At 42.4% G+C, this 26019-nt stretch overlaps 1 protein-coding gene and 1 long non-coding RNA gene across 3 annotated transcripts in view; one reads left to right on the top strand and one right to left on the bottom strand.

Annotated features, from left to right (window-relative positions):
• The window catches only part of LOC138849592 (uncharacterized), a 71897-nt gene that overhangs the window by 27565 nt on the left and 18313 nt on the right, over window positions 1-26019 (top strand). The gene's annotated exons all lie outside the window — the stretch shown is intronic.
• Window positions 15034-26019, bottom strand: part of TMEM41B (transmembrane protein 41B) — a 31482-nt gene continuing 20496 nt past the window's right edge. The window contains exons 4-7 of one of the 2 annotated variants that reach the window (XM_008265991.5): window positions 22678-22771; window positions 21958-22062; window positions 18559-18697; window positions 15034-16824 (exon numbers count right to left, since the gene is read on the bottom strand). In XM_008265991.5, the coding sequence (XP_008264213.4) occupies window positions 16655-16824; window positions 18559-18697; window positions 21958-22062; window positions 22678-22771 (508 nt within the window). In that variant the 3' untranslated portion in view covers window positions 15034-16654. The remainder of the gene's footprint in view (window positions 16825-18558; window positions 18698-21957; window positions 22063-22677; window positions 22772-26019) is intronic. The other variant, XM_051824435.3, reaches the window with a different exon arrangement.

Genomic DNA, 26019 nt, shown 5'->3' with positions numbered 1-26019 from the left:
TGATCTTAGCCAAAAGGCTGAAAAGCGATTGTGAATTGGTAAACTGATAAAAAAGAGGGCAGAGCCTGGGCTAGAGTACTAGAATTTGCACTAGACATCTTCCAGTTTAACGTCCACAATTTGTTGGTCAACATGAATTTGATTGTTTTTTTATTACCATGAGTTCTGCAAAGATTCTGTATTCATGCTACTTAGATTTTATTGACTGATTGATTGATTGCCAGGCAGGGTTAGACAGTGAGAAAGAGACAGAGAGAGAGTTATAGACAGTGAGAGGGAGACAGACAGAAAGGTCTTCCTTCTGTTGGTTTACTCCCCTAATGGCTGCGATGGCAGGCGCTGCGCCGATCCAAAGCCAGGAGCCGGGTACTTCCTCCCAGTCTCCCAAGCAGGTGCAGGGACCCAAGCACCTGGGCCATCGTCCGCTGCCCTCCCAGGCTATAGCAGAGAGCTGGACTGGAAGAAGAGCAACTGGGACTAGTACCTGGCACCCCAACTGGGACTGAACCCGGGGTGCCGGCGCCGCAGGCAGAGGATTAGCCAAGTGAGCCACGGGCGCCGGCCTATTTGTTTAATTTTAAAGATTTATTTATTTATTTGAAAGTCAGAGTTACACAGAGAGTAAAGCGGCAGAGAGAGAGGTCTTCCATCTGCCGGTTCACTCCCCAACTGGCCACAATGGCCAGAGCTGCGCCAATCTGAAGTCAGGAGCCAGGAGCCTCCTCCCGGTCTCCCATGTGGGTGCAGGGGCCGAAGGATTTGGGCCATCTTCTAATACTTTCCCAGGCCATAGCAGAGCTGGATTGGAAGTGGAGAAGCTGGGACTTGAACCAGCACCCACATGGGATGCCAGCACTGTAGGCGGTGGCTTTACCCACTATGCCACAGCGCTGGCCCTGAGATATATTTTAAAGATGATCTTCAACATTCTAACATCAATGCTTGAACACATAAGGTACTCAGTTCTAGTTTTCCCCTTAGTTCATTCCTTTTTATTACTGGAATATTTTTACTAATCTTCCATGCCTCACAAGGTCATGAACTTGAAGGGTAAAGATTATGTCAGTAATTTTTGGATTCCTGAGATTTTTAGCAGAACTCCACCAGTGATGTTTAGTTTGACATTTACTGCACTGATGTACCAGGTACCCTGGTACGTGCTGGGGATATACACATGAATACAGCACAGTCTCCGCCTGCCCTCGAGAATATTAGAGTTTAAGGGGGGAGCTCTAAAATCCAGCTGCTTAGGTACCGATGTGGCTATACCACTTACTTGCTGGTGACCTTGGGGAAGTAGCTTAACCTCTGTGTGCCTGAGATGCTCATTTGTTAAACAGAGTTAAATAATAACACTTAGAGGATTATTGTGAGGAGAGTAGATACATACAAACATCATTGTAATGTAATTTGGTAGGAGCTAGGATAAGAAGTTTGCACAAACAGCTCAGAGGAGAGGCTCTTTGTTCAATTTAAGAGTTGCAAAAAAGCTTAGCAGAGTTATAAAGGCCTACTTAGACACAAGTGAAATAAAGACTGGATGAATATTTTGAAGAACAGACAGAATGAGCAGTGGACCAAAAGGTAGGAAAAGGCATGATGTGCTCAGGTAACTCGGGTAAGTTGATCAGTTGTAAATATATATATACTCAGTAATGAGAGCATCCATAGATAAAACTGAAAGATACCTGGAACCAGGTCACGTGGCACTCTCTAGTCCCCTTCCAGACAGTCTGCCGCTTCTAAACCCCTCTGCAGAGAAAATTTGAAGCTGCAATTGGGTAGGAAGCTGGTTGTGGCAGTGATAAGATGGGAGGGAGCTGGCAGAAGTGGACAGATGCAATCAATTACTGAGGCTTTCCATGTGCCATTCACTCGACTGGTGCTGGATATACAAAAGTGGATGAAATATGGCCCCAGGCCTCAAAGAGCATATAATCTATGCCACTCAGACATTTAGCCCTTACTTCTCTAAAATAGGTAAGGATATTATGAAGTTAGTAACTTACAGATATTAGCATACAGTATGCCTATGTACCAAATGTTCTGCATTGCTGTTTCAAGCTCCGGATGCATGATTCTGGAGCACACGGAAGAAATCGAGAGTGAAAATTCACAGACTGGTAGTATGACAATTGAAGTCAAAAATGTGTATGGTATCACACTATGGGAGATTCCAGACTGAAGGAAAAGGAAGAATCCTACAATATTTGTTCTGCTGTCATGGATGTTAGGGAAAAAGAAGCATCTCCTCATTAAAGAGGAAAGACCAGATAAATAAAAGGAGAATGGATAGAAAAAGGGAAAATACCTTAAAACTGAGGGGAAAGAGAGTTTAGAGAAGGAGAACTTCACGAAGGAAGTAGTACTTTCAATCTCTGGGAAGATGTCAAGCAAGACTGAAGAGAATTCATTGGGGCAGGTGGTGTGCAAAGGGTTAAGCTGCCACCAGAGATGCCAGCATCCTATCTGAGCATCAGTTTATATCCTGGCTGCTTGGCTTTCTTCCAATCCAGGACTCTGCTAATTCACCTGGGAAAGCAATGAAAAATAGTCCAAGTGGTTGGGCCCCTGCTACTCATGTGGGAGACCCGAATGGAGTTCCAGGCTCCCGTCTTTGACCTGGCCTGGCCCAGGCCCAGCCCCAGCCATTGCAGACATTTGGGGAGTGAATCAGTGGATAGAAGATCTCTCTCTGTCTCTTCCTCTCTCTATGTAACTCTGTCCTTAAAATAAATAAATAAATAAATCGTTTTTAAAAAGAATTCATTGTATTCAATCACAAAATTGATGATCTTTGCAGAGGGATTTAAAACTACTAGGGGCAGAAGCTAAGTGGAGGGGAGTGAGAATTGGTGAAGAAAAAGTGAGTGTAGACTGTTTTCCCAAGAAACTTGTCTTGAAGGAATAAAGATATAAGGGCATGTAGAGTCAAGAGAGAGGTTTGGAATTTTTCCATCATCTTTCCTTTTTACTTATTTACAAAGCAAGCATTTTGTTTATCTTTATTTGTTTGAGAGGCAGAGAGAGCTCCTATCCATTGGTTGAGTCCCTAAATGTCTGCAGTAGCCCATGCAGGGCCAGCCTGAAGCCAGAAGCCCAGAAGTCTGTCTGGGTCTACCATGTGGGTAGCAAGGACCCAAGTAGTTGAGCTATCACTGTCTGCTTTCCAGTGTGCTCAGTGGTAGGAAGTCGGAATCAGGAATGGAGCTAAGACTCCAGTCCAAGCACTCTGGCTCATTTGGGATACAGGCTTCCCAACCACTGTCTTAAGTGCTAGTCCAAATGCTCACCACTCTTTTTATTTTTAAATCAGCAATTTAGAAATGGATGACTTTTTTTAAGATTTATTTTATTTATTTGAAAGACAGTGTTACAGGGAGAAATAGAGACAGGAGAGAGGTCTTCCATCCGCTGTTCACTCCTCAAATAGCTGCAGTGGCTGGAGCCAAGCTGATCCAGAGCCAGGAGCTTCTTCTAGGTCTTCATGTGGGTTCAGGGCCCCAAGCACTTGGGCCATCCTCTGCTGCATTAGCAGGGATCTGAACCAACGGAAGAAAGACCTTTCTGTCTCTCTCTCTGTCTATAACTCTACCCGTCAAATAAATTAAAAAAAAAAAAAAGAATAAATCAGAGATAACACGGTTCTTCAGGGTCACACCCAGAGCATGACCCATGGCCAGGGCTAGGCCAGACTAAAGCAAAGAGCTTCCTCTGAGTCTGCCATGTAGGCACAAGGGCCCAAGCACTTGGGTTATCTTTTGCTGCTTTCCCAGGTAGATTAGCAGGGAGCTGGATTGGAAGTAGAGCACCCAAGACTCAAACCAGCACCTACATGGGATCCTGGCATTGTCACAGGGAGCTTTATCTGCTACGCCACAACACCGGCCCCAGAAAAACATCTCTAGAACAGAGAAAGTGTGGGTAAGGAAAGAGGACAAAACAATCACCAGCGGCATTACTATAATTCAGAAAACAAGTGACCTGCCTCCTCTCCTGACATAGTTTCTCTGTTGCAGTGTGGCTTGGGAACTGAACCACAGCTCTGCTATTCAGCGATTAATCCCCACATCTATAATGAAAAACATTTAAAAATAAAAACTTCAGGCCGGCACCGCGGCTCACTAGGCTAAACCTCCGCCTAGCGGCGCCGGCACACCGGGTTCTAGTCCCGGTCGGGGCGCCGGATTCTGTCCCGGTTGCCCCTCTTCCAAGCCAGCCCTCTGCTGTGGCCAGGGAGTGCAGTGGAGGACGGCCCAGGTGCTTGGGCCCTGCACCCCATGGGAGACCAGGAAAAGCACCTGGCTCCTGGCTCCTGCCATCGGATCAGCGTGGTGCGCCGGCCGCAGCGCGCCGGCCGCGGCGGCCATTGGAGGGTGAACCAACGGCAAAGGAAGACCTTTCTCTCTGTCTCTCTCTCTCTCTCACTGTCCACTCTGCCTGTCAAAAAAATAAAATAAAATAAAATAATAAAAAAATAAATAAAAACTTCATCAATAGTGAAACAGCATACAGAAGAGGTAGATCCTAACAGTTCTTACTTATTGAGCAACATTGAACCAAAAAATTGTATTTCAAGTGGGACTGAAAAAAATTAAAATGACTTAAAAGCATATTATAAAACCCTAAAGTCATTTATAAATATTAATCCTTACCATCTGCTGAAAGTGCTAACTGGACTATCTTTGATTTCTAGCTCTAACATTCTTCATTCTGTGATCAATATAAACAAATGTACATTCATATCATGTTTTGCCAACTGGAAACCGTTTACAAATCCCAAACTCACAGACCGGAATGAAGCTGACTAGGTGGAACTTCCCTCCACAGACCTTCTCACTGCTCAGGGCTCTCAGCCGTCCAGGAAAGCATTTTAAACTAAGCGAGTTAGTGAAGTCCACACAGTAGACCTCAGATGGCCTAGCAAAATTTGACCGGACTTACCCATCACACTAATGAACATCAAAAACTATTAACTTGGTCCTCTTTAACAGGAAGCTACCAGAGATTCCACAGATGACAACCAGGCAAATATTCTAAGATTTGAGAGACAAGTCATCTGACTATACCTGTTACCATTGTATTTCCTGGAAATACATGTAATCCTGGGAGCACACTGAAAACACCTGAGATCTTGCATCATCTCTACTCTCACTTTTCATCATGCCAGGATCCTGCCACTCACAGACTCCGAACAGGGTTCAACGTACTCCAAACTAACACACAGAATCACAAAATATCTGGAACAGGGGTATTTGAAGAGCATTTGCCTCACTAAGTAACTTTTAAGAACTAAATCCAAACCCCTGGGAAGGACAGCCTGTGTTTAATCACTCAATTCCACAGGAATTCACCAGCTGCTCAAAGGCAAGCCTTTCTCTTTCTCACTTGATCCTATGCAATATCCAGCAGGCACCTAAAACATAAAGTATAGGTTCCCTCACGGGTACCCAAGTTCCTGAGAGACTTCTAAGATCCCTTTAGACTAATCTGAATCCAAGACTGGCAAGAGGAATTGAGAAGCTGAGCCAAAGCTTTCCATTAGGGTTAGCCAAAACACAAGTTTATAAAAGGATATGGGATGGGAAAAAGGGTGTTGCCAAAAGAGGCCTTAGGCAGAGAAAACTTTATTTTTAATCTAGGAAGGAAGGAAGGGCTGAACAGTGTAAGAGAACTTTGTTTAAGCACCAAACACTGTGACTCAGGGTTTCCTCCTAAGAAGAAAGAAGCAGGGCACCAATGTCCTTAAAGTAAAATCCACTTATTTTCCATGTGGTCCTCCCCACCTGAGAAAGTCAAGTACAGTTCTCTTATGTTCTGACAATATTCAGTCTCTCCAACTGAAGTTAGTGGGTGTCTTAGGGACTGTGCCCTAATACAGCAGCCTTGACCTCTGCAAATGCCTGAGGGAAGCTATCAGGACCCAAGCACTGCTGCAGCTAGGAATCTAGGCTTCCCAACAGAGATGCCTTTATAAAATGACCATAAGGAATCTGCCCCAGAAGTGACAACCTGGCAGAGAGAGATAAAAACTTAAGTTTAGGGCCCAGCGTTGTGACATAACGGGTAAAAGCCGCCACCTGCAGTGCCGGCATCCCATATTGGCAGCGGTTCAAGACCCAGCTGCTCTGCTTCCAATCCAGCTCTCTGCCATGGCCTAGGAAAGCAGTGGAAGATGGCCCAAGATGGCCCTGCACCCACATGGGAGACCTGGAGGAAGCTCCTGGCTCCTGGCCTCAGATCGACGAAGCTCCTACCACTGCAGCCAACTGGGGAGTGAATCAGCAGATGGAAGACCTCTCTCTCTGCCTCTCTTCTCTTTGTGTGTAACTCTGACTTTCAAATAAATAATAAATCTTTTAAAAAAATTTTAAAAAAAAGAGATGTACCTATGCAATTTGTATTCAGTAAACAAAAGCTTTCTTAAAAAAAAAAAGAAAGAAAAGAAAAAGATTACTTCATATCAATTCCCAGTTTGAAATTGGCTCACTTAGGTGTTTGCTTTGTTCTGTTTTAATTTGGAAGGCAGAAAGACAGAGACGCGGAGATCTTCCATCCACTGGTTTACTCCCCAAATGCCTGCAATAAGCAGGGCTCTGGTAGGCCAAAGGCAGGAGTTCAGAACTCAATCCAGATATCCCACCTGGGTGGCAAGATTCAACTACCCGAGCTACTATCTGCTGCTGCCTCCCAGGGTGTACATTAGCAGGGAGATAGAATCTGAACCAGAGCCAGGACCCAAACTCAAGCATTCTCAAACTTTTTAGAGTTGTTTCATCTCTTGGGAAGGCCTGGCTTTTTTTCTTTAAAATAAAATATCTGTCTCAGCCATCAAGGATATGCAAATCAAAACCATAAGATACCACCTCATACCCACTAGGATGGCTATAATAAAAAAAACAGTAAGTGTTGGTGACAATACAGACACTGTTGCTAGAAATGCAAACCAGTGCAGCTGCTTTGGAAAACTGATTGGCAGACAGTCAAAAGGTTAAACACAGAGTTACCATATGACCTAGTGACTTCACTTCTAGATATATAGCCAGGAGAAATGAAAATACATGCCATATAAAAATGTGTCCACAAATGTTCACAGCAGTGTTATTCATAATAATTAAGGAGTGCAAACAACCCAAGTGTCCATCAACTAATGGACCATCATATTATAGAATATTATTCAGTCATAAAAACCAATGACTTGGAGCCAGAGTTGTGGCATAATGGGTTAAGCCACCACCTGCAATGCCAGCATCTCCATACGGGTGCTGGTTTGAGCCCCAGCTGTTCTACTTCCAATCAAACTCCTTTCTAATGTGCCTGGGAAAGCAAAAGAGCATGGCCCAACTGCTTGGGTCCCTGCACCTTAAAGGAGACCCAGATGAAGCTCCTGGCTCCTGGTTTTGGTCTGGTGCAGTCCCAGCCGTTGCAACCATTTGGGGAGTGAACCAGCGGATGGAAGATCTCTCTCTTGCTCTCTCTGTAACTCTACCTTTCAAGTAAATAAAATAAATCTTCAAAAAAAAAAATGACTCACTGACACATGTACAACATCAACAAATCTTGAAAACATTACGCTAAGTGAAAAAAGCCAGTAAGAAGGGACTAGGCGATATATGATTCCACTTACATGAAATGTTCAAAATTGGCAGCCTACAGAGATTGAAAGTAGGTTAGCAGTAGCCTACAGTCAGGAGTTAATATTATGAGAGAAAATGGGGAATAACTGTTTATGAGTATAGGTTTTGGGGGGAGAATAATGATCATATGCTAAAATTGATTATACTCATAGTGATGACTGTACCACTCTGTGACTATACCACAAATCGCTAAATTGAATGCATTAAAAAATAAGTGCAGGCCGGCGCTGTTGCATAGCAGGTAAAGCTGCTGCCTGCAGTGCCGGCATCCTATATGGGCACTGGTTTGAGACCCAGCTACTCCACTTCCGTTCCAGCTCTCTGCTATGGACTGGGAGGGCAGTGGAAGATGGCCCAAGTCCTGGGGGCCCTGCACCCATGTGGGAGACCTCAAAGAAGCTCCTGACTCCTGGCTTCAGACTGGCCCACTCCAACCATTGTGGTCATCTGTGAAGTGAACCAGCGGATAAAGGAGCTCTCTCTATGCCTCTGCCCCTCTGTAACTCCACCTTTCAAATAAATTTTTAAATCATTTAAAAAATAAGTAAATTGCATGGCATATGAAATATATCTAAAAAAGTCACTTGTGTATGCATGTCTGGTGTATATGGAGGGTACACATATAAGTAATACAGCAAATGGGGCAAAATGTTAATAATTCTAAAGAATGTGCTAGAGTCCTCTGTTCTATTCATGTCAATGTTTCTTCTAAGTATAAAATTATATCAAAAGTTAAAACAAAAAATTATGATACCCATAATGATGATCACACACAGTACTCTACATTAAAATTAAACAGAAACCTGGACTAGGGGAAAAAACACCATAATGTCTGCTCTTGCCCACACAACACAAATATTTACTTGCCTCTGCCTCCATCAGATTACTACAAAGAATGCAAAATAAAAAAAAAATTTTAAAGAATGCAAAATATCCTCAAGTAGCAAAGGAATGAAACACAGCAAGAGAAGACAGATATTCTCCCACTTTCACAGGACCTCGTTTCCTCATCTGTAAAATCAGAAGGTTATATCGTTTTTCAAGGGTGCATCCATGTTTGACATCCCATAATTCTGAAGTTCTAATATAGCACAATACGGTTAAGGAAGACTATGAACTGATGAGTCTTCAGGTTTTTCTGGACAGTTAGCAGTTTTTCTCTCCTAAGAGTGACTTGAACAGACGATTTCAGTGTATTCTCAATGTTTTAAGTAAGTTCATACAGGCTCCTTGCCAGTCTCCATCTTTCCTTCTCTCTATCCCTTTCTCTTCAACTCTTGGCAAGTCACTCTGCTAGAGCCTGGGAAAACTGGCATACTGGATGAAAGAATTATTAAAACACCCCTGAATTCCACTGCACCACCATTGGAGCCTTGGAGTTACAACTTGGAAAAGTTTTTGGCTGCCACTTCATGTCCCAGCTACTCCACTTCCAATCTAGTTCCCTGTTAATGGCCTGGAAAAAGCAGTGGAAGATGGGCCAAGTGGTTGGGCCCCTGTCACCAATGTGGGACATCCAATGGAGTTCCAGGCTCCTGGTTTCCTCCTGGCCCACCTCTACCCATTACGGCAATTTGGGGAGTGGACCACCTGATGGAAGATTCTCTCTCTCCCCTCTTTCTCTGTTACTATGCCTTTCAAATAAAATAAATCTTAAAAAAAATTGTGGGCCCGGCACCGTGGCTCACTTGGTTAATCCTCCGCCTGTGGTGCCGGCATCCCATATGAATGCCAGGTTCTAGTCCAGTTGCTCCCCTTCCAGTTCAGCTCTCTGCTGTGGTCCGGGAGTGCAGTGGAGGATGGCCCAAGTGCTGGACCCTGCACCTGCATGGAGGATCCCAGGAGAAGCACCTGGCTCTTGGCTTCGGATTGCCATAGCTCCGGCCGTAGTGGACACTGAGGGGTGAACCAACGAAAGGAAGACCTTTTTTTTTTTTTTTTTTTATAGGGAGATTGGACAGTGAGAGAGAGACAAAGAGAAAGGTCGTCCTTTTGCCGTTGGTTCACCCTCCAGTGCGGCCGGCGCACCGCGCTGATCCGATGGCAGGAGTCAGGTCCTTATCCTGGTCTCCCATGGGGTGCAGGGCCCAAGCACTTGGGCCATCCTCCACTGCACTCCCTGGCCACAGCAGAGAGCTGGCCTGGAAGAGGGGCAACCGGGACAGAATCCGGCGCCCCGACCGGGACTAGAACCTGGTGTGCCGGTGCTGCAAGGCAGAGGATTAGCCTAATGAACCGTGGCGGAAGACCTTTCTGTCTTTCTGTCTCATTGTCTAACTCTGCCTGTCAAAAAAAAAAAAAAAAAAAAATTTGAGTGGCTTATTTAAAATAACATAATGTCTTCAAGTTTCATCCATGTTGTAGTATGTGTCAGAATTTCCTTCATTGTTGAGTATTATAGATATATTTATATATGTGATAAAATCTTTACATTGTGCCCACAAAGCTCTTCATGATCTATCCTCCCATTCCCTTCCCCTCCCACCTCGGTGATAGTAAAGCTAGTTGCTGAAACAAAGAAACACAGTAACTGTGGCTTAGCACTGAAGTTTATTTCTTGCTCACAGAACACTCCAGTGTGGGTATTCTTGGTCAGCCTTTCCTGCGTGGGCTTGAGTCAGAGATCCAGGCCACACCCTTTCTGTCTCCTATTTTGCCCTTCTTACAACCTCAGAATCCTACTTCTAGTTGTCAGAAGGCAAAAAAGAGAGGAGAGAGGCTTCATTTGCTACTTAAGTGCTCTCACCTACCACTGACCTACAGGAATTCCCACATACATTCTGTTGGTGAGGACTAATTACCTGGCCACATCTGGATGCAGGTGGGCTGAGAAATGTCTTGAGATCCATGCACAGTTTCTTCAAAATATGCACTTTCCATTAACTTATTGAAGTCTGCTTATATGCATACATTTGAAAATTTTTTATATCAAAATAAACTTACCTTTAAACTCCTTTTTTTTTTTTTTTTTTTTGACAGGCAGAGTGGACAGTGAGAGAGAGACAGAACACAGAGAGAAAGGTCTTCCTTTACCGTTGGTTCACCCTCCAATGGCCACCGTGGCCGGCGTGTTGCGGCCGGTGCACCGTGCTGATCCGAAGGCAGGAGCCAGGTACTTATCCTGGTCTCCCATGCGGGTGCAGGGCCCAAGCACTTGGGCCATCCTCCACTGCACTCCCTGGCCACAGCAGAGAGCTGGCCTGGAAGAGGGGCAACCGGGACAGAATCCGGCGCCCCGACTGGGACTAGAACCCGGTGTGCCGGCGCCATAAGGCGGAGGATTACCCTAGTGAGCCACGGCACCGTCCTTAAACTCCATTTTTCATGAACCTTTTGAAGTACCCTTGTATTATGTCCCAGATATTTTTTAAAAATTCTTACTTTCGGGGCTGGTGTTGTGGCACAATGGGTTAATGCCCTGGCCTGAAGTGCCGGCATCCCATATGGGTGCTGGTTCTAGTCCCGGCTGCTCCTCTTCCAATCCAGCTCTCTAAAACGGCCTGGGAAAGCAGTAAGAAGATGGCCCAAGTCCTTGAGCCCCTGCACCCATATGGGAGACATGGAGGAAATTCCTCCATTCATTTTAAAATGAAAAATTTTTTAGAAGTCAAACAAACCAAGAGTTACTTATTTTATTTACTTGAGAGTCAGAGTTACAAAGAGAGGGCGAAAGAGAGAGAGAGAGATCTTCCATCCATCTGGTTCACTCTCCAAATGGCTGTAGTAACTAGGGCTTAGCCAGGCGCCAGGTGTTTCTTCCAAGTCTCTCATGTCAGTACAGGGGCTCAAGCACTTGGGCAATCTTCTGCAGCTTTTCCAGGCCATTAGCAGAGAGCTGGATCAGAAGTAAGCAGTTAGGAAAAACCCGGTGCCCATATGGGATACTGGTGTCACAGGTGGCAGCTGTACCCACTGCCACAATGCTGGTTCCCACCCCCACCTCCTCACCATGCTTCATTTCATCCTTCACCACTAAACAGAGTAGCTCCAAGCCCAGCTTCTCCTTCCAAAAATTGCTACCCATTTCTAACCACTCTTCTCCCTACCTGCCCACCTCCCCACCACCATTCCCAATCCCTTTATGCTTCCTTTGCTTCAAGCATTACCAGTTGGTGGGGCCCTCAACAACCTTACTCCAAATTAGCAAAGTTCTTGACCTCAAAGAGCTCATGATTAGTCAGGAAAGGCAGAAGAGTAAATAAAACCTAACCATACTGGAAACTTTATCAGCTATACAAAATAAGGGAGGCCACCTTGTGGTTTAACAGTGAGACTCCAAAGACTACCCTTTTTTTTTAATTTAGTATTTTATTATTTTTGCCTTTTTAAACATTATTTTTATTTGAGGCTGCCAGAGACACAGATGGACAAACCATCCATCTGCTGGTTCACTCTCTCCAAATGTCTGCAATAGTCAGGGCTGGGCCAGATGGAAGCCAGGAGTCCAGAACACAATCCAGATCCCCTACATGGGTGGTAGGTCTCAGGTAATCGAGCCACTGTTACTGTCTCCCAGGTTACACACTAGTAGGAAGCTGCTCAGAGGCAGAGGAGCCAAGACTGGAACCAAGCCTTTTGATGTGCAGTGTAGGCATTCCAAGCAGGAACGTAACCTGTGCTGAATGCCCACCCCCAGAGATTGCCCTCTAATAAACATATCCTATTACCTGGGGCCATTTGTTCATATCTAGCAACCTTGCTAAAACCTCAGTTTAGTTTATTAGTTTATTCTGCTGGGATTTATTTGAAAGGCAGGGTTATGAGGGATGGGGAAGGGAAAGAGAGTGGTATCTTCTATTCACTGGTTCACTCTCCAAATGGCCACAATGGCCAGGACTGGGCTAGGCTGAAGCCTAGGGCCAGAGGCTTTATCTGGGTGTCCTATAAGGGTGTAGGGGTCCAAGTACTTGGGCCATCATCCACTTCTTATTTATTTGAAAGGTAGAGTTACAGAGAGGCAGAGGAAGAGAAAGAGAGAGAGAGAGGTCCTTCACCTGCTGGTTTACCCCCCAAAATGGCTGTAACTGTCAGAGCTGGGCTGATCCAAAGCCAGAAGCCAGAAGCTTCCTCCAGGCCAGGTCTCCCAAGGACTTGGGCCATCTTCTACTGCTTTCCCAGGTCATAGCAGAGAGCTAAACCAGCAGTGGAGCAGCCAGGACTCGAACCTGTGCCCATATGGGATGCCAGCACTGCAGGTGGTGGCTTGATCTACTATGCCACAGTGTTGGCCCCCATCATCCACTGTTTTCTCAGGAGCTGGATTGGAAATGGAGCAGCTGGGACATGAAATGGTGCAGATATGGGAGGCCAACATTGCAAGCAGTGGCTTTATCTGCTATGCCACAAAAAAGCCCCTCAACTTAATAGTTTTAATTAGAAGGGCCTATTCATCTTGCATCATTTTTTTCTAAGATTTATTTATTTGAAAGGCAGAGTTACAGAGACAGATGGAGAGAGAGAGAGGTCTATCCATCCACTGGTTCACTCCCCAAATGGCTAGGAGCCACAAGTTTCTTCTGGGTCTCCCACATGGGTACAGGGGCCCAAGGACTTGGACCATCCTCTGCTACTTTCTCAGGAGCATTAGCAGGGAGCTGGACTGGAAGTGGAGCAGCTGGGACTCCATCCAGTGCTCACATGGGATTCCATGGCTTAAACCCGCTGTGCCACAGCCCCTCAGTAATTTCTGAGATTCCTATCATGTCTGAGCTGTAAGGATCCCAGACCATAAAGCTCACTTACTCCAGAAATGTGGTGCAGAGCTTAACAATATCCTCACCTCTCCCAAGTTGGGTGACTATCAAGTTTGTGCTAGATTAAAAAAGAAAAAGGAAAGAAAAAGAATCAAAGTAGAGCATTGCAACTCAGTAAGGTCCACCGAGGAGTAGGTGCTTATCCGAGCATTAAGAATGCCCACATTCCACACTGGAGCACCTAAGTTCCATTGCCAGCTCTGGGTCCTGACTCCAGCTTCCAGCTAACGCAGACCTGAGAGGCAGCAGTGCTGGCTTAAATTCCTGTCACTTCTGTGGATTGTGCTCCAAGCTTTGGTCCTGGCTGTTGTAGGCATCTGGATAGTGAACAACCAGGCTTTTGGCATTCTGGGAGTAAAACAGCAGATGGGAGCACTCTCTTTCTCTCTCTGTCTCTCTATATTAAAAAAATAAATAAAAATAAAAATCCACCTTCTAATCTAAAGTACAATCACTGAATGATTTCTTGCACATCAGGGATACTTTGGCCCTTCTCACTCTTCTCATTTCAAAAAGCCAGAGAAGGGGCCGGCCCTGTGGCATAATGGGTAAAGTCGCCACCTGCAGTGCCAGCATCCCATATGGGTGCCAGTTCTAGTCTCGGCTCCTGCACTTCCAATCCAGCTCTCTGCTATGGCCTGGGAAAGCAGTAGAATCGGATCGGCGCAGCTCTGGTCATTGTGGCCAATTGGGGAGTGAACCAGCAGATGGAAGACCTCTTTCTGCCTCTCCTCTCTCTGTGTAACTCTGACTTTCAAATAAATAAATCTTAAAAAAAAAAAAAAGAAAAAGAAAAAGAAATAGTACACTAAAAATTACTAGAGTCTTTGAGAGAAACCACTAAGACAAGAACAGAATAGTGTTAACTTCCTAGTTATTTTGCTCACCACCTCTCCACTACAGACGTTTGTTCTCTTGTGGTTATTATTATGTAACTGGGCAACTTCAAGACGTGGCTGAAGCTTGAATTTATATTTGGCATCAGGCCAAGCCTGTGAATCTGTGTAAAGGCTACCAACTGTATTTAGGGACAAAACAGCTAAAGCCTACCAAAAGGTGTTTTCTTTTTTGTGTGTGTGTGTTTTGTTTTGTTTTGTTTTTAAGATTTATTTATTTACTTGAAAGTCAGAGTTATTCACAGGGGAGAAGGGAAGGCAAAGAGAGAGAGAGAGAGAGACAGTCTTCAACCCACTGGTTCACTCCCCAGATGGCCACAATGGCCAGAGCTGTGCCGACCCAAAGCCAGGAACCAGGAGCTTCTTCTGGGTCTCCCACATGGGTGCAGGGACCCAAGGACTTGGGCCATCTTCTATTGCTTTCTCAGGCCATAACAGAGAACTGGATCGGAAGTGGAGCAGTCTGGACTCAAACCGGCGCCATATGGGATGCCGGCACTGCAGGCGGCGGCTTTACCAGCTATGCCAAAGCGCCAGCCCCAAAAGGTTCTTTCATGACAGTCAATGATAATGGATCTGGCAAAACTGGATATTCTCTTGGGAGAAGAAATACATCCCACCTAAAGTGGGAGCTAGTTTTCTAACAGGAAAAAAAAAATCGAATAAGGAAAACAATCAATAATAAGGACCAGAAAAATACTGTGAGAAAAGAGTAAATACAACACACATACACAGAAGTAACAAAGCTTCTCCTGAATCCAAGCTCTTTTATTTTTAAAAGGCTCATAAAAATTTACTCAAGTATCTTTCATACAGGTATATTTAGTGAACTTTGTCCAAAAAGGCTGTGTTTTAAGTTTATTTGTAAAAATAACAAAAGCTTTATTACCCAGTCTCTGGCCTGTAATAAAAGAAAAAAATCTTATTAAAAGTAACAATAAATAATTTCTAAGAAAATGCCAGGTGACATGAGAATACTATATTAATCTATATATTTTCTTTGTATTTACAATAAATCCATTTATTAATACTGTGACAGAAAAAATAAAGAATTAATCCACATTATGTAGCAGAAAACAAGTTTTGAAGATGGTTATACCTCTCATAACAAAAACATACAAGGGCTTCTCACACAGCTGAAGTACTTTTCAACATAACGACAGTTTGGGGGTAAAGGTAAAACTGACAGAGTACTTTTAGATTGGCTACGTCCTAGAATCAAGGAATCCAAGGCATAACCATTCACCAAGCAGCAAAAGTGGGTTCATTTTTCCAGAACTATTTAAATATTGTATTTCCCATGTGAGAAATTAATTTTACTTTGAAAGTTAGAAAAAGTAAAAACACTAACTGGGAAACTGCATTAATCAAAAGCAGTCCCAAATTAAAGAGCCAAACAGAAATGAAATAAGGCATTCGTATAGGTATACCATGCATGAAAAGGATAATTACATAACACCTTCCTTAATGACTAGACTAATAAATAAATGAGGTAAATTTTAGTCACTGGGACAAACTATATTTAACTACTGAAGAGCTGTCCTGCCACTGTTTCTATTTCAAAATATAATTAACCTAATGTTTAAAAACTGCATACTTTGAGTGTTTGTGTTTTAGATCCCCTCCTGTGATAGAGGTATTATACCAAAATAGTATCTGAGCATACAAATTATCAACACCAAATATGATACAGTTATCATGTAATTCATGTTTTGTATATGTACAGTGGAAATACTGTAAAAGCTAGAAAAAAGAATGAAAACAGCCTAGCCAGAATTTTAAATTTCAGACTAGTGCATGATAAAAATTTAGAACAGAAAAAATAAAATTCACAATAGGTAACTTGCTATCTTTTCCATATTCTGTGGTCAACTAAGATGTAATCTCTAAACAAATCCATGACCTTAAAGGGTACAAAGAGGAAGAAAACATAAATCTCTTTATTAGTTATCTGTTTTATTTGCTGAAAGAAGGCTAACATTAGTAAGAACTGTCACACTATTTATAAAGTCTAGAATATATATTTTAGTTATTAGACTTAAAAGAGAAAAATATTAATTGAATATTTTCTACCACATTGCTATTATCTATAACTACCTTTAGTACCATAATTTATAAGATGTCCACCATTAACTAGGCAGCATTTTTCAGAGTATATCAATGTCAATTTATGCTTTCTTCGTCCCCTTGCCATTTGAAACCATTATTTTAAACTATCTGATAGGAAATTTTATTTTACAAATTCCTTGTTTCAATTACTGAAGATGTGATTTAAAAACATAAATGGATGCACCTGCCAATCTTGAGATGATGATGATGATGATGATGATGATGATGATGGAAGGAAAATGAAAAACTTGGCAACTTTTTACTCAAATTTCTGCTTTAGTTTTTTTTGGAAGATGGCTGGCAAAATAGAAAGAACAGCCAAGATCATCAGAATAAATACTGAGTTCCAGGAAACAGCTTCCCCTGCTGTTGTAAGCTGGTACAGAGTTGTTCCTGCCTTAATCGCTACAAAAGATGGAGGTGCAACACCTGAAATAAAAAAATAAAACATGCTGTAAAAACCACAAAATATTATTAGAAGTTAAAATTTTCCTTCTGCATAAATTTTCTTCTAAGAATTTAAGTACAGCTATTTCCCATTTTGGAAAAAAAATCTTTAAAAATTTAAAGCTTCTCAAGTTTATTTCCATATAAAGAATTCAACTTCCTATAATCATCATTTTGTACTAAGAATTTTAGATAACATATCCTTAAAAATTCAAAGAAAGTATTCAGAGAATAACTTTACAATATTCCTCAATAATCTTTTTTTTTTTTTTTTTGACAGGCAGAGTGGATAGTAAGAGAGAGAGACAGAGAGAAAGGTCTTCCTTTTTGCTGTTGGTTCACTGTCCAATGGCCGCCGCCACCGGCGCACTGCAGCCAGTGCACCGCACTGATCCGATGGCAGGAGCCAGGTACTTATCCTGGTCTCCCATGCGGGTGCAGGGCCCAAGCACTTGGGCCATCCTCCACTGCACTCCCTGGCCACAGCAGAGAGCTGGCCTGGAAGAGGAGCAACCGGGACAGAATCCGGCATCCCGAACTAGAACCCGGTGTGCCGGTGCCTCAAGGTGGAGGATTAGCCTAGTGAGCCGCGGTGCCGGCCTGCTCTATAATCTTAAAAAACACATCCTGTGATACAGTAATTTCAACTGTAGGAAATAGCATTTACAAAGACATGGTTTCAGGGAAGGTTATTAAGCTAGTCAGGTAATTTTTTAAAGTAGCTGTGATTATTCTTTTCAAAAAGATCTACTCTCACAAGTACTAACTTAAACTTTAACTGATACGCAATACATGAAAAATATGCTCATTTTATTAGTATCTGAACAATTCAAGGGAAGAAAAGCAAAACACTCTTTCTAAAGAACCACAAAAATTCACAAAACAGTCATGTCTACTGATGAATTTAAAAACTGGTGTCAGTTCCTTGAAACTATGAATGTCTGTTGATCCTTGGTTACCCATACTTTTGCTAATACCCACAATAAATACTGATTTCAATTAAAAAAAAAATAGGATCAATTCTCTACCAAAAATTCAAGTCTATTTCAATCTTCAAGTAGATGATAAATGAAAAAATAATTCAAAAAAGGCAACTTGATATTTTTCCCCTCAGTACTAAAGAAGAGAATGGAGTTATCAAAATTCCTATTTAGGTGCCAGCATTGTGGCACAGCAGGGAAACTCGCCGCCTGTGACACCAGCATCCCTTGTGGACACCGGTTCAATTCTGCCAGCTTCACTTCCAATCCAGCTCCCTGCTAATGTACCTGGGATAGCAGAAGATGGTCCAAGTACTTGGACCCCTGCACCCACGTGGAAGACCCAGAAGAAGCTCCTGGCTCATGGCTTTGGCCTGGCCCAGCCCTGGCAGTTGCTGCCATTTGGGGAGTGAACCAGTGGATGTCTTTCCCTCTCCCTCTCTTTGTAAACTCTGCCTTTCAAATAAATGAATACTTAATAAGGTAAAAATAAAAAATAATAAAAACAGTATTCAGTATAAAGTACTCTATTTCAAAGAAATTGGACAAAACTAGCTAACTCAACACAATCCAACACACACTTCTGAGCACCTAATTATCAGGCAAGGCTTTAGGCCCAAGATTTCTACATGGTGCTGGCTGTCTGCACACAGCATACAATGTAATTCAGCAGGACCCCTTCAGATACAGATACAAAGAGCTAAAACACAGTGCAAACTAGGGGTGGGAGTCTTACCTAGAAAAGTGCCAATAAAAAAAACTTTCAAAGGCACGTTTATCACAGGAGATGTAATATTAATAAACCAGTTAGGCAGAAATGGTGTTATTCTTAAAAATATAATGTAGTTAATGAGATGTTCTCTGTGACGTTCAACCTGCCATAGAAAGTAAAGAATTAGTATCCTAAAAGGCCAAAATTAAAACTAAGTTGTTTAATAGCAAATAATCTTATTTCAAGTTCTCATCCCTGATACTTCAGAATTTATCCAATAAAAACAATCAACTTAATGATGATCAATCATAGTATCTTAAAACTAAAATGCTAAAATTATATAACTAGATATGATACACATCAAGTGGCCAACTTTCAATGTCTTTAATTTTCTACCATGTAATGAGCTAATGTATCAAATGAACAAATCTAATCCCCAATTTAAAAAAAAATTCAGATGGTATTGTGACATAGCCTGTAAACTGCAATGCAGGCATCCAATATCAAAGAACCCACTTCCAATCCAGCTCTCTGCTAATGTGCCTTGAAAAGCAGTGGAAGGTAGCCCAAGTGCTTGAACCCCTGCTACCCACATTGGAGAACAGGCTGAAGATCCTGGCTCCTAGCTTCAGCCTGGCCCAGCTTCAGCTACTGCAGTCACTTAGCAAGTGAATCAGCAGATGAAAGATTTCTATCTCACTGCCTCTCTCTCTGTCACTCTGCCTTTCAAATAAATAAATAATTTTTTTTAAAAAAGATTTATTTATTTATTTGAAAGGCAGAGTTACAGACAGAAAGTTCCTCCATCTGCTGACTTACTCCCCAAATGGCTGCAACAGCTGGAGCCAGGCCAACCTGAAGCCAGGAGCCAGGAGCTTCTTTCGGGTCTCCCACACTGATGTAGGGGCCCAAGCACTTGGGCCATCTTCCCCTGCTTTCTCAGGTCATAAGCAGAGAGAGCTGGATCAGAAGAGGTGCAACCAGGACACGAACCGGCATCTATACAGGATGCCAGTGCTGCAGGCCGAGGCTTAGCTTACTACACCACAGTGGTAGTCCAACAAATAAATCTTTAAATAAGTTTAAGGTACATTTCTTTAAAAGATTTTAATTTATTTATTTGAAAGTCAGTGCTACAGAGAGACAGAGGGCTCTTCCATCAGTGGGTTTACTCCCCAGATGGCCACAATGGCCAGAGCCAAAGCCAGGAGCCAGGAACTTCATCCATGCATAATGGTGTAGGGGCCCAAGCATTTGGGCCATACAGATAAATATTTATGCTATCAAAATATATATCACATGTGTGAACTCATTCATTATTGACAAATGAGTTTAAAGAAGGATATGGAAATACTTATCTGATTAAATATAAGAAAGATTAGCTTATACTTCCTTCTAACAGCTAGTGAGTACACTTGAAAAAGATAAAATAGCAGGCCAGTGCTGCGGTATAGTAGATTAGGCCTCCACCTATGACACTGGCATCCCACATGAGCAATGGTTTGTGTCCTAGTTGTCCCTCTTCCAATCCAGCGCTCTCTGCTTATGACCTGGGAAAGCAGTGGAAGATGGCCCAAGTGCTTGGGCCCCTGCACCAGCATAGGAGACTGGCAAGAAGCTCCTGGCTCCTGGTTTCAGATCAGCTCAGCTCCAGCTGTTGTGGTCATTTAGGGAATGAACCAGTGGATGGAAGACCTTTCTCTCGTCTCTCTGTATCTGTAACTCTACCTCTCGAATAAAAAAAAAAAAAAAAGAAAAAGAAAAATAGCTTTTCCAAAGAAAAACCTTTTTTAAAGAAAAATCTTTTTTTTTAAAGATTTATTATTTACTTCAAAGGCAGAGAGCTAGCGAGAGGCAGAGAGGCAGAGAGGCGGGGTAGGTCTTCCATCCACTGGTTCACTCCCTAGATGGCTGCAATGTCCGGAGCTCGGGTGATCCAAAGCCAGGAGCCAGGAGCTTCTTTCGGGTCTCCCATGTGGCCGCAGGGGCCCAAGGACTTGGGCCATCTTCTACTGCTTTCCCAGGCCATAGGAGAGAGCTGGATCGGAAGTAGAGCAGCTGGGACTTAAACGGACGTTCATAAATGCTGGCATTGCAGGTGGTGGCTCTACCTGCTACACCACAGCACTGGCCCCCAAAGAGAAACTTACAAGCAAAACTATTCATTCAGTATATATGTGGTATATATCGTTTAGATATATACGTGTATATATCTGAGATTCTAGACCTTGCTTTGGCTTTAGGGCAAAATATCAGATTTTCTAATCTGTACAACAAAGAGGTAAGACAGGTGATCACAAACTCCTGTGATACAGAACATTCTTTCTTCTGCTCTTTACAGAAATAGGATTCTCTGAGCAATACTATGGAAGCCCTTTGTGTATAGTACTGCTTGTATTTATCATTGTTAGTCATTGAAGATATCCAGACTAAATGTCACAATTGTTTGCAGTGAAAATACATTAAAGGAGTCCACTGATACAGGTTTTGTAGTGACCCATTGACAGCATGCTGCACCAACAACAAACAGGTAAGGTGTCTAACTATGGCAAATTAAAAGGATTTATTTACTTTATTTGAAAGGTAAAGTTATAGAGAGGGAGAGACAGAGAAAGATCTCCCATCTGCTGGTTTACTCCCTGAATGACTGCAAATGCCCTAGGCTGTGCCAGGCCAAAGCAGGAGTTCCAGACTCCATCCAGGTCTCCTATGTGGATAGCAGGGGTGCAAGCACTCGGACCATCATCCACTGCCCTCCCAGGCACATTATCAGGGAGCTAGATCGGAAGTGGAGCAGCTGGGACTCGAAGGCACTCATAAAGGATGCCAGTATGGCAGGTGATGGATTAACCCTTTGTACCACACCAGTCTCAACCTCTCTAATTAAATTTAAGGGATAAAGAATTCAAATTACCGTCATAGGCATGAAAAATTTACATTCAAAATTATTAACAATCATATTTGCCTACTTCTTGATTATGTCAAAAGATTATTTTTATCATCTGAGTTCATCTGTAAGCTAAACCTATGTAGGGGCTACGTAAATTTACATAGGGACTATACACTGCAATTAACCAAGGAGTTATATTACATAACTTAAAAAAGACATGCTAAGGGACTGGCATTATAGTATAGAGGGTTAAGCTGCTGTTTATGATTCTGGTCTTCCCTATAAGAGTGCAGGTTCAAGTCCTAACTACTCTGCTTCTCATCCAGATATCTGCTAATGTAGCTGGGAAGACAGTAGAAGATGGCTCGCGTACTTGGGCTCCTGCCACACATGTAGGATACAGGGATGGAGTTTCTGACTCATGGCCTCGGCCTGGCCCAGACCTGGCTATTGTGGCCAGGTCTTTCTCTGTCTTTCCCTCTCTCTCTGCATTTCTAATACACAATTCTTTAAAAAAAAAAAAAAATGCTTACCTGCTGTGACCATTTTACTGCTTTCTCTGTTAGGTATTTGTACACAACTGGTCTCCCAACTAAATAGGAGAGCATATAACAAAATGAGGCACCAAGTCCAGAACACTGGAAAATAACAAGAAGATACAAGCATTTTATACTTTGCCATGTTACTCACATCGAAATATTCACCCATGGAAAAGCTCAATGTTTCCTTCTGGGGAGAAGGGAGGATACTATGTATGATATCTCTTGTGTAGAGATCAAGAATCTATTTGATCTAGTCTTTTTCTTAGATCAAATTGAAATTCAATGAGACTACTTAAAATTGGCACCATGATTAAACAGTGACTAAATCCAAGCAATTAACATTAGCCTAAGAATGAAAATTTCAAAGACAAATTTTCACTCCATTTCTATGCTTAAAAACACCACCCTCAGCCCTACAACTTAATTTACTGTGCCCAGCAATACTCTTGGATGATCCAAGTTACAAAACAAAATAGAAAAGAAAAGGCTAAAACAGAGCTTATAAATGCGATTAGGTTTATGATTCCTCTGTTCTAGAAAAAGATCCATACTATAAGATTTTATGGAGGGACTTAACAGGTATCATATTAACTCCTCTTAAGTTAACAAGTTTATGGTTGTATAGGCAAGTGGGGCTAGGATACCATCATCATCCTCATTGTATTTAAAGCCACTTTTTTCCAGTTTCTCAATTTCATTTTATATACTTACCAAACAAACAAGAAATAAGGCTAGTGGAAAGGGATAAAGAAACCCTGAGAGTATACTGAGAAATATAGAGCCTGGTATAGCAAATGTTTGCAAGCTGTTAACTTTTAAGTTAAGGACTAAAGCATAATTAAATGGAATTTTAAAAAGACAAATCCAACATTTCAGAAAAAAGTATAAATACAGGAATTATCATGTTAATGAGATTATACCCACATTTCAGTATAAGTTGAGTATTCCTTATCTGAAATGCCTGGAAAAGAAGTGTTCCAGATTTTCTCAAACTTGGAATATTTAGAGCACATACATAATGAATATCTTGGGGACAGGACTTAAGCCTAAACATGAAATTCATTTATGCCTCATATACATCTTATACACACAGACCGAAGATAATTTTATACAACATTTTTTGTGTGCCTGCATTTTGAATGCAACCTGTCGCAGTAAATCAGGTGTGCAGTTTTCCTCTTGTGGTAATATGTTGGCATTCAAAAAGTTAGATTTTGGAGCATTTCAGATTTTCGGATTAGGGATACTCAACCTGTATTTAAAAATAAAGTAAAATTATACACAGAAACTTTAAAAATACATGACTCCTCAGCTGTCATGCCTCCAAACTGACCGTTTACTAAGCAATAAATACAATGTCAATCCAAGTGTACTACTTAAAAAAAAAATCAAGGCAAATATTCAACATGTACCAGATAGAGAGGAATTGGACAATTTCGCCAAAAATAAATAAATAAGCTCTTCAGATTTTTTTAATAAACTGCTTCTCTAATGCATTTTACTCTAAATACTTTCAAGAAAAGTAATTTCTCTAGAAATCTAGGTATACACATAAGGTCTAATAATTTATTTCTAATTTAACTATGAAAATTCACTTCAATTCACTACAGCTTTTTTTTTGACAGGTAGAGTTATAGACAGTGAGAGACAGAGAGAAAAGCCTTCCATTGGTTCACTCCCCAGATGGCTGCTACAGCCGGTGCTGGGCCAATCTGAAGCCAGGAGCCAGGTGCTTCTTCCTGGTCTTCCGTGCAGGTGCACGGGCCCAAACACTTGGGCCATCTTCCACTGCCCTCCTGGGCCACAGCAGAGAGCTGAACTGGAAAAGGGGCAGCCGGGACTAGAACCCAGCAACCATTTAGAATGCCAGCACCACAGGCAGAGGATTAACCAAGTGAGTCACGGCACCAGACCCACTACATCTTTTAAAAAGGTAACAAAAAAAAGGATAATGTAGTAAAAATCTCAAATCTTATTTTCAAAATAGAATTATCCTTTTCTAATTTCCTTTACTTTCTAGTTTTGGTCTGGCCCCCCTCTCTACTCCTAATATGATTTACTTACAAGTCAGCCAGACTGAGTGAATTACATCAACCACCCTCCATCCTATTTCACTTTGTTACCCTATTTCTCTTATCGCTCACTATTGTCTTCTAAAAGCAATAAAACCAATTTGAGACAGTGTTTCTCAAACTCTTTTGATTTTGTTCCACAACAAGCCATGTGTTCCTGGCTTCAGCATGCCCTGGCCTTGACTGTCGAGGCATTGGGAGCAAATGAGCGGATAGAACACATGTCTCTATAAATCAATCAAACTGGTGCTGGCGATGTAGCACTGCAGGCTAAAACCCTGGCCTGAACCACCAGCATCCCATATGGGCACCAGTTCTAGTCTTGACTGCTCCTCTTCTGATACAGCTCTCTGCTATGGCCTGGGAAAGCAGTAGTGGACAGCTAAAGTCCTTGGGCCCCTGCACCCACATGGGAGACATGAAAGAAGCTCCTGGCTCCTGGCTTCGGATCGGCGCAGCTCCGGCTATTGCAGTCATCTGGGGAGTGAACCAGTGGATGGAAGACCTCTCTCTCTGTCTCTACAGGCGAGGCTTTACCTGCTATGCCACAGCACAGTCCCCCCACCAAGCTCCCTGTTAATGCACCTGAGAAAGCAGTCAAAGATGGCCCAAGTACTTGGACCCTGGCACCCATGTGGGAGAACCAGATAAAGCTTCTGGCTCCTGCCTTTGACCTGGTTCTGTCCTGGCCATTGTAGCCATTTGGGGAGTAAAACAGCAAACAGAAACTCTCTCTCTCTGCCTCTGCCTCCCCTCCTCTCTATGTAACTCTCAAATATTTTTTAAAAATTAAATATACTTGATATTATATTTCTATTAATCAGCCCGTACTAGTAAAAACAAAACTTTGTTATATATCCTAAGATAAAAGTGTTTCCCTAATGTTCACCGAGTTTAAAAATACATTTTTTTGACATTCAGAGCTTAAGACTCAAAAGTGTAAATAATGGCCCCGGTGTTATGGAGTACCAAGTTAAGCCTCCGCCTGCGATGACAGCATCCCACATGGGCATCAGTTCAAAACCTGGCTGTTCCACTTCTAACCCAGTTCTCTGCTAATATGCCTGGGAAAACAATAAAAAATGGTGCAAGTTCCTGGGCTCCTGCACACATGTGGGAGACCTAGAAGCAGCTCTGGGCTCCTAGCTTTGGCCTGGCCCAGCCCTTGCTGTTGTGGCCATTTGTGGAGTAGCGGGATAGAAGATCTCTCTCTCTGTCTCTCCTCCTCCCTTTGGAATTCTGCCTTTCAAATAAATTAAAAATAAATTAAAAAAGAAAAAAGTGTATGGGACTGGCACTATGGTGTAGTGGGCTAAGTCTTCACCTGTGGCATTGGCATCACATACGGGTGCCAGTTTTAGTCCCAGCTGCTTCTCTTCTGATCCAGCTCTTTGCTATGGCCAGAGAAAGCAGTAGAAAATGGCCCAAATACTTGGGCCCCTGAATCCGCATGGAAGACCCCTTAGGAAGCTCCTGGCTCCTGTCTTTGGAACAGCCCAGTTCCAGCCACTTTGGCCATTTGGGGAGTGAACCAGAAGATGGAAGACCTTGCTCTCTGTCTCTCCCTTTGTCTGTAACTCTACCTCTCAAATAAATAAATAATTTTTTAAAGTGTAAATAAATAGAAATTATGTAATTTAACATGCTATTAAAAAATCTAAAACATGATGTGAAATCACAATTAACAGTAACACCATGCAATAAAATACAATTATCAATACTAACCAATAATATAATATTTTAGACTAAATGTAGTTTATAATAATAAACCCAAACTCATACTGTCAATTCACCTTCTGCAGGGCAGTTTACTATTTTCTACAACATAGACTTTAAGACAATAAGGCTACAATATCCCATGGAAGACAAGGACTCAGTTACACAACTGTCTGATGGCCCAAAAGGGTATATCTCCCCTTCATCCCTTCCAAAGGTAACAGGCAAACTGGGCAAAGAGGAGGATCTCCAAAACTAAACAGAA

The sequence above is a fragment of the Oryctolagus cuniculus genome, chromosome 1, assembly GCF_051225735.1.
Source record: "Oryctolagus cuniculus isolate XC-2025 breed Fujian yellow rabbit chromosome 1, ASM5122573v1, whole genome shotgun sequence".
Lineage (NCBI taxonomy): Eukaryota > Metazoa > Chordata > Mammalia > Lagomorpha > Leporidae > Oryctolagus > Oryctolagus cuniculus.
The sequence above is the reverse complement of the archived record's forward strand: the minus strand, read 5'-3'. Positions and strand labels throughout refer to the sequence as shown.